General features: G+C 36.7%; 1 protein-coding gene across 1 annotated transcript; it reads left to right on the top strand.

Moving 5' to 3' along the window:
- Positions 1-2,875: 2,875 nt before the first annotated feature.
- LOC115698231 (receptor-like protein kinase HSL1) lies at positions 2,876-6,932 on the top strand. Its single transcript, XM_030625430.2, has 2 exons — positions 2,876-6,066; positions 6,197-6,932. Exons 1-2 carry the CDS (start codon positions 3,483-3,485, stop codon positions 6,586-6,588), a joined length of 2,976 nt encoding a protein of 991 aa, XP_030481290.1. The 5' UTR covers positions 2,876-3,482; the 3' UTR covers positions 6,589-6,932.
- Positions 6,933-9,662: the final 2,730 nt, after the last annotated feature.

Consider the following 9,662-nt stretch of genomic DNA (forward strand, 5'->3'; position numbering starts at 1 on the left):
CTGTAGCAGAGCATAATCAAGATCTGAATTTGGATCTTCTTTTCTCCTTCTTTGATGGTTGAATTTCCATAGTCTTACATACTATGATTGAGGTACCACTTGATGTGTGTGGGCACTACTCATTCACTCATGGGTTTCGAAATATAAGAGAAGAAAAGAGAGAGAAAGTGGCGTGTGGCTTTTCTCTGAAGGAAACAATATGTGAAGTTGTGTGTTTCCTGTAGCCAACACTTTCTATTTATAGAATTTCCTCTAGGTTTAGGTTAGAATTGTATGGCATTAAAATAATGAAAACTATAAATGGTAATTGCTATGCATAGTGGGCGGCCAAACAAGGGATATTGGGCCTCACTTTGCAACTTTCCCATTTTGTTATTTCATTCCCATTTTCTCAAAAATGCCAATTTTCTAATTTAACCATTTAAATGCCAAAACTAATTATTTAATAACTAAAATAGATTATCAAATAATATTGTCATTTAATATAATTATTAATTAGACATATGAAGTCTCTTAATTAATAATTAAACCTAGAATCCCTTTTCTTTACAATTTCACCCTTGCTTAGTGAAAATTCATAGAGTAGACATAGTCTAACTTTTAGAATTATAATTGATTAATTAAAATCAATTAACTGAGTCTTACAATCAGTATGGTCTCAACTAGTATGAGGACCATGGGTCTATATAACCGAGCTTCCAATAAGTCGAACCGAATTTACCAAGTAAATTCCCTAACTTATTAATTCCTCATTGAATCCACACTTAGAACTTAGAATTGCACTCTCAGTCATATAGAACGCTCTATATGTTCCACGATATAGACACATCATTATTTATCCATTATTATAACCCTAATGTGATCAATGATCCTCTATATAGATGATTTACACTGAAAAGGCACTACTGTTACCGCTACACAATGTATTTTATCCTTAAAACACTTAACCCTGTATAAATGATATTTCAGCTAAGTGAAATGAGATCTCCACCATTTATCTTCGTTTGGTTAAGCTCGAAGGAAATCATCCTTTACTTTCTATTTGCCAAATAGAAGCTATAGATTTCATATTTATGTTAGCGCTCCCACTCAATTGCAGTACCGTGTTCCCAAAATGTACGTATCACCCTGACCCAAAAGTAGGCTTAACTAACAAATCAAAGAACACGAGTAACACTCTTGAGATTGAACCTAACCATATCAGGATTAAGATCATTTGATCTAGGATCAACAGGTGATATTGAATTGAATAGATATTACGGTAAATTTTAATATATCTAATCAAAGTTCAATATCGATCCCTTCCGATGTATACTCCATACATCCGATACTGGTAAACTTTGCCAATGTCTTGGAAAGGACATAACACTTTTCCAAGGTGTAAGAATACCAATCGCTGATTATACCATGCCAGTCTAAATCCAGTGTTCTGACAAATTATGGAATAAACTTTTGAACATATAATTAATATTATATTCCACTGTGCTGAGAACACTATAATCTTAACAAATTCATATGTTCTGGACTTAAAAAGAATTCATACATTATGTACATATAATCATGAAATAAATCATGTGAACCATGCAACATAAAATGTTATTTCTGATCTTTATTAATAAGTAAATCTGATTATATGAAATGAGTTTTATTTAAGGCATAAAACCCAACAAAAAGCACATGTGAAACAGCTGTGATCAGCTACCATCGAACGGCTGGGAAGGCACAGGATTCGAATTCCCTGGATCCAACGGTTGGATTGAATCGTCATCAAGGCGGTGGAAACGTTTGAGTACCCGTCTGACACCCATTAATGCGCCGTATCAATAAATGGACAAGAAACGAATTGACGCCTGGAAAAAGTGAATCGCTGCAGTAATGATGGTCATTAAATACACCATCACGCGCCCAAAGTACGTGCCAGGAAACCGAGGAGGCAACCGGAGGCATATAAACAAGCCTTGTTCACTTCACAAGTAAACAAGGCTTGGGGGGTAAATGTTGCCCCTGATTTTGCCCAAAATACGTGGACCAACCGGATGATGACACGTGGATGGGAAGAGTTTAGCATTTAAATAAAACAGCTAAGTCTTCTTGAAAGCAAAGGATTATCTCGAACATGCCTCCCGGAGAAGGCATGTAAGCCTCATGTGCTCCCGGAGAGCAAGATGGCCACAAAGAACCTCCGGGTGGTGTCAGATTCCATCTGAACAGTCATCTCGCATTTAATGTCGCATGGGAGGAAGCGTATTGGAACTGCCACACGCAATAAAGTCTGACGACACAACCCCCAATTTGTACCTACTAGGCTATGATCAATAAAGTCTAGTGACGGCTACTCTGTGAGGAATCACATCAGTCAAAAGGGATTAAGGACTACCTTCATAAAATCCCTACAGCACCTAGGGATTTGACCATGCATTACCCATGATATATTCATTGGGAATGCATAACTTTACTGATAGTTACAGAAAGGCATGTACCTTAATTTTAGGGATCACCCCACAAAAACACTATAAATACCCTTCAAAGCTCATTAAAGAGGGGTCGAGAATTCTGGGTTCCATAAGAACTATAAGAGTAAAAACTCACCAAGAACATTCTCTGTATTAAATACTATGATAAATACACATACTCGTGGACTAAGGCTCGTTAACGCCCCAACCACGTAAAAAATCTCTCTGCTAATTTCTTACAGCTCTCTAAGTTATTATTATTTTATTGGTTGCCGAAAATCTCGGTCAACAAGTGGAGTAGCCTATGTTCTTATATATGATTCAATATTTTTACATCCATGTACGACAATATTGTCTAATAAAGCAAAATCAAAAAATTAATTAACAAAATGTGAGTAAAATTAATTTATTATATATTTTTAAATTGTAACAAAATAAATTTAATTATTATTTTAAATATCTACAAACCTATTCGTACTATATTTATACAAGAAGAGTTCATAAAAGTTTCTAACATATTTTTTTTTTTCATAAAAAATAAACTTTCTAGGCTTTAATAAACACTAGAAAACAAACATAGTACATAATTTATTTTTAAGCAGAATTATTACATTTAGTAGGGGGAGTATTAATTGGTAATTCCCTTTTTGGCTCCAAGTATTAATTATGATTTTATTTCATCTCATCTACCGTTCTATATATAAACAACAGAAATTTCTCACTCACTTCGAAAAAAGTTAAAACCTTTCCTTTCTCCTTCTCTCTCTCTTTTCACAGAAAAAGAAAAAGCTCTATCTTTCACACTGTTTTCTGAGTTGTCTTAAGCACAAAAACCCACACACACCAAGCAGAGATTCACAACAACACTAAGAGTGTCACACAAAGTCACTCAAACTTGCTGTCTCTGTCATATTTTGCTCTCTTTTATCATATTATTATTATGTTCACACCAAAACCTCCCATTCTAGAAGCCTAAGCCAAGAAAAACCAAAAGAGTGGAAGAAGAAGAATAAGAAATAAAAAAGCAAAATGCTTCTCTTCTTATTTCTATTGATCTCTTCTCCTTTGACACTTGGTCTTAACCAAGAAGGTCTCTACCTCCAACGAGTCAAGACCTCTCTTGATGATCCTGACTCGGCTCTTTCCTCCTGGAATGACCGCGATGACACCCCATGTTCGTGGCGCGGCGTCACATGTGATTCCTCCTCTCGTTCAGTCAACTCCGTTGACCTCTCCAACGCCAACGTCGCCGGACCTTTCCCAACAGTCGTTTGTAGGCTTCAAAATCTTACCTTTCTCTCTCTTTTCAACAACTCTATCAATTCTACTCTTCCCCTTGATGTCTCCACGTGTCAGTCTCTCCGTCATCTCGACCTGTCTCAGAATCTGCTCACTGGTGCTCTGCCCCACTCGCTTGCTGACTTGCCGGAGCTTAAGTACTTGGACTTGACTGGAAACAACTTTTCAGGTGAGATTCCGGTCAGTTTTGGCCGGTTTCAGAAGCTTGAGGTGATATCCCTTGTTTATAATCTTTTTGACGGCGTTTTACCTCCGTTTTTTGGGAATGTAAGTAGTCTGAAAATGCTTAACCTTTCTTACAACCCATTTTTACCGGGTCGGATCCCGCCGGAGTTTGGCAACCTTACGAATCTTGAGGTTCTGTGGCTGACGGACTGTAATTTGGTGGGTGAGATTCCTGACTCGTTGGGTCAACTCAAGATGTTGAAAGATTTGGACCTGGCTATCAACAACTTGCACGGACCGATCCCATCTTCCCTCGTTGGTTTGTCAAGTGTGGTTCAGATTGAGCTCTACAATAACTCGTTGTCCGGCGAGTTGCCTCCAGGAATGTCGAACTTAACGGCATTGAGGCTCCTTGATGCGTCGATGAACGAGTTGTCTGGGACGATTCCGGAGGAGCTTTGCAATTTGTCCCTCGAAAGCCTTAATCTCTACGAGAACCGCTTTCAAGGAAAGTTACCGGAGAGCATTGTCAACTCCCCGGCACTGTACGAGCTAAGGCTTTTCAGAAACTTCCTCACCGGAGAGCTTCCAAAGAATCTCGGCAAGAATTCCCCGTTACGGTGGCTTGATGTTTCTAGCAACAACTTTACCGGCGAAATTCCAGAGACCCTTTGCGAAAAAAGCGAGTTAGAGGAGCTTCTGATGATAGACAACTCGTTCTCCGGCGAAATCCCAGCAAGTCTTGGCGACTGCGAGAGTTTGGTTCGGCTTCGTTTAGGACATAACCAGTTATCCGGCGAAGTTCCGGCCGGTGTTTGGGGACTCCCACGTGTTTATTTGCTGGAACTAGTGGAGAACAAACTTTCTGGGTCGATAGCGAAGACCATTGCCGGAGCGGCGAACCTTTCCCTTCTTATAATCTCGAAGAACAATTTCACCGGACCAATCCCAGAAGAGATCGGGTGGGTTGAAAATCTTGTGGAGCTTTTGGGTTACGACAATGGTCTTAGTGGTCCTCTGCCAGAGAGTATAGTGAGTCTTCCACAGCTCGCAACGTTGGATCTTCACAGCAATGAGCTCTCTGGTCACTTTCCAACCAAAATCGAATCATGGAAGAAGCTCAATGAATTAAATCTAGCAAACAACAAACTTTCCGGGAAAATCCCAAGTGGAATTGGGAAAATGGCTGTGCTTAATTATCTTGATCTTTCAGACAATCAATTTTCTGGAGAAGTCCCTTTTGGGCTTCAGAATCTGAAACTCAATCTGCTCAATCTATCGAACAACCGTCTTTCCGGTGATCTTCCTCCTTCACTAGCTAAGGCCACTTACAAAACCAGTTTTATAGGCAATCCTGGCCTTTGTGGAAGCTTAAAAGGCTTATGCGATAATAGTACTGAGGCTAAGAGCCAAGGTTACATTTGGGTTCTTAGAAGCATGTTCATTCTCGCAAGCTTAGTCTTTGTGGTGGGTGTCGTTTTGTTTTACTTGAAGTACAGGAAATTCAAGAACGCAAAGAGAGCCATAGACAAGTCCAAATGGACATTAATGTCGTTCCACAAACTGGGTTTCAGTGAGTATGAGATTCTTGATTGTCTAGATGAAGATAATGTCATCGGCAGTGGCGGTTCCGGGAAAGTCTACAAAGTGGTTCTTAGCAATGGTGAGGCCGTAGCTGTGAAAAAGCTCTGGGGAGGTGTGAAAAAGGACTGCGAAAGTGATGACCTCGAAAAGGGAGGGGGTCAAGATGATGGATTTGAAGCAGAGGTGGAGACTTTGGGGAAGATTAGGCACAAGAGTATTGTTAAATTGTGGTGCTGTTGCACAACTAGGGATTGCAAACTCCTGGTTTATGAGTACATGTCTAATGGTAGTCTAGGCGATTTGCTTCACAGCAGTAAAGGAGGTCTGCTCGACTGGCCGACAAGGTTCAAAATTGCTGTTGATGCAGCAGAGGGACTTTCCTATCTTCACCACGACTGTGTTCCTCCCATTGTACACAGAGATGTGAAATCTAATAATATCTTGTTGGATGGCGATTTTGGTGCAAGAGTGGCCGATTTTGGAGTTGCTAAGGTGGTTGATTTATCTGGGAAAGGGCCTAAGTCCATGTCTGTCATAGCTGGTTCATGTGGATACATTGCTCCTGGTTAGTTAACTTAAAACTCATTCTCTTCATTGCCAAAATCAGTTCTCAATCGATTTTAGAGTAATTGTCATTCAAATTTCATATCTTCTAACTGTTATGCTCTGTTTTTGTTGTACTGTTGTTGTTGCAGAATATGCATACACACTAAGAGTGAATGAAAAAAGTGACATATATAGCTTTGGAGTTGTTATACTGGAGTTAGTCACTGGTAGACTCCCAGTTGATCCAGATTTTGGGGAAAAGGATTTGGTTAAGTGGGTTTGTACCACTTTAGATCAGAAAGGAGTTGACCATATCATCGACTCTAAACTGGATTCATGTTACAAGGAAGAAGTGTGCAAAGTCCTCAATATTGGGCTGCTTTGCACTAGCCCTCTTCCGATCAATCGACCCTCAATGAGAAGGGTTGTGAAATTGCTTCAAGAAGTTGGTGGTGCCGCCGAGATCAAGGCAGCCAAGAAGGACGGCAAACTGTCCCCTTACTATTATGAAGACACCTCCGATCATGGCAGTGTAGCCTAGGCACAAATATTATATTTTTTTTTTTTGTTTTTCCTTTTATTTTAAGTATCTTGAGCTTTTATATTCTCAATCAAATTGGTGGTTTTTTTTTTTCTTCTGAAAGTAGTTGTGAGGGAGGGGAAAGGATTAGAGAATTTTTTTTTAATTTGAACTTAGGGAAAACAAAAAGTGCAAAAAAAAAAAAAAGGGAGAATTATAATTGTGATGGTAGTTGGTTGATGTTCTACAACTATACTGTAAATTAAATGTGAAAGTTTTATTTCATCTACCCGAATATTTAGGCTGTTGGCTCGATATGAAAGTGATTGTGATTTCACAGAGAAACACTGAAATTTGTCTTGTTCGTCATTGGTAATCACTATTGTTAGAAAACCCCATTTTTTATTTTATTTACTTTTATTTGTATATTTTCCATGCACGATAATATGATATGAAAGAAGATTCTGAAAATGTAACCTTGGTGGATTACATAAGCCCACTTTCACTAGCCATGCTAGCTAGCTGTGCTGTGCTAGGAGATTGTATGTAGATATGCACACACTGTTTTTTTGGCAGCAATTATAACAGTGGATGGGCCTATTAAAAGATTAAAATACATATATACAGCTGTAGATCAATTAATAAGGTTGTTAGTTAAGCAAGGTTGGCCCAAGTCAGTGTGGCTTATTATGCCATTGCCCTCCCTCCCTCTATTTGTGGTGATATTATTATTATGTCATTTTCTACTTGGTGACAGTTGCTCATGTCTCTTGATAAAGACATTAAGAAGGAAAATATGGTTGAAGCATCAATTTAGTTAGTGGTAACTTGTACTAGAAATAGTGAATTTTGGTTCAAATGTGGAGATATTTATTGTACAATGATTTGGTTTTGATAACCAATGAGCAGTGAAATGTACACCCTAAAAAAAAAAAGAAGAAAAAATAAAAGCAGTGAAATGAACAACTTAACTACCTCTTACTCTGTTATAATGCGACTTGTCTATAGTGAGTTGGAGACAGATTTAGTAGTGAAGAGAACATCGTAAATGTGACTCGTACTCAAATACTCAATAGGCGCGGCAAGAGGGTAGTTTTGGATTGTCAGTGTTCTTTACTCTCTTCACTAAACCAGTAATAAATAGTAAACGTAAATTTCACCAATACCAACTCCAGTATTAATATTATTATGAATGCCAACCCCAAGAGGGAAATGTCGGTTCATGTTTATCTGTTCAAGAAAATGATCCAACGGCCATGATACATTCTCTCTTTATTGATTTGCAGACACTGAATAACTCCGGTTCTTGGGTCCACTATTGTGTAGGCCAAGTTGACAATCGGAGAACTCTTTAAATTCTTGACATGGGAAATTGGACCACCTTCAATTTTTATAGTCACTCTCGTCGCACACACAGAATACGTGACTTACTAATGGTTGGCCTAGACTTTGAGAGGGTCTAAGATGAAGCCTAAGCCTGCTACCGATTTCAGGGCTAAGAAAGATCTACGCTCATGCCTCTTCAAGTAGGTTCCAAAAAAATAAGAAAAATTGTGCTTCTACATTTATTTTAAATTATAATTTTATCTTATTTTTACATTAATATATGTGTAATTTTTTTTAAAGGTTAAAATAAAAAAAGTAATAAAAGTTACACAATAGGTGGGGGAATTTTTTCCATTCAAGAAAGTTTATTGTCTATCCTAAAGGCATGCTTAGCCAATTTATGAACCTCAATATTAAAGTTGTGGCTAACATGAGAGAGATGCTCCAAGAAAACTAAACAATAGGACTTTAATATCAAAAAAGATAACCTCCACTTCGTTGAAATACACTATCTGACCCTCCAAAGTTGAGACCATAGAAAGTAAATCAGAAAAAGCCCTATCCACGGGAAGTCCCACATCTTGAGCCCAACGCATACCTACTAGTAAAGCAACTGCTTCTATCTGGAAAACTGAAAAAGAACCCGCAAATGAGATAGTTAAAGTAATAAGTACTTTTAATTTTTAAAACTCAAACAATTTTAGAATATAATTGTAATAGAGTCAAAACCCAAAGGGAAACCCCTTTGGTTTGACTCTTTACCTAATTTCTTAGCATGGTAACAGAATAGTATAAATTTGAATAACCCCCCACGCTAAAGCGGAATATATATCTATTTTGAAACAACATAACTATTAAAATTCTTTAAAGTTTATCAAGATAAAATCCACTTAGAATTATTTAGTTAAACTATTTAAGCTGCAACCACACTTGGAATTGAATAATAATGGTCGCGTATCTGTAGTACGGACACACTTATAATCAAGATAAAAGTATATTTGATTATTTAATAGAATGTGAATTGTACAAATTTATTGTACATTTAGAATATTTAAATATCATTCCTTGAAGAGAATGAATAGACATGAAATTCTATTTCAAAGAATATAGATTTCACATATATTGGTAATGCCAGAAGTAAATTAATATATACATATTTTATTATTTCTTAAAATCAATAGTTTTAAACTATTGTTGGTACAAGATATGTATATATGCAGTTACTATTTAATTCAGTTTGCATATTCCCAGAAGTGGATATATAATTTACTAATATTTGTTAGTGATCCAATATAATCAAAGTGATAAAGAATCACAAAATGATTATTTGAAAAGCTTCCTGAAAAAGTCTTACATACAATCGCTACTTGGAGTAGTAAAATATCTTTGTATGTATCTAGATGTATAACTTTTATCTAGTTATGAAAGTAATAAGAAATAACTTATTATATGTACTAGTTGTACATTTAAATATATAATATATCAAGTCATAATTATTAGACTGATGAATAGTCTATTAATAAATTAGACGACTTGTTAAAAAGATACCAGGAAAAATGAATGATAATAGTTATATCTATTTGACCATTACAATAACATGATGAAGTTGTCATGTATCTTTTAAATTATACACATCATTGAATTGATGATAGTGATTTCTGAAGAAATATAAAGTTTGATAAACATAATAGTGACTCCTGAAGAGTGTATATATTTTGGAGAATAATATAATTATATTATTCGTGTATATAAAAATGAAACTTGTAATT

This window comes from Cannabis sativa, chromosome 7 (genome assembly GCF_029168945.1).
Source record: "Cannabis sativa cultivar Pink pepper isolate KNU-18-1 chromosome 7, ASM2916894v1, whole genome shotgun sequence".
NCBI classification, from domain to species: domain Eukaryota; kingdom Viridiplantae; phylum Streptophyta; class Magnoliopsida; order Rosales; family Cannabaceae; genus Cannabis; species Cannabis sativa.

Excerpts from the sequence above, each read along its gene's own strand:
- LOC115698231 (XM_030625430.2), top strand. The coding sequence starts at position 3,483 with ATGCTTCTCTTCTTATTTCTATTGATCTCTTCTCCTTTGACACTTGGT. Across the intron at positions 6,067-6,196 it reads ATGTGGATACATTGCTCCTG|AATATGCATACACACTAAGA; the intron begins GTTAGTTAACTT and ends TTGTTGTTGCAG.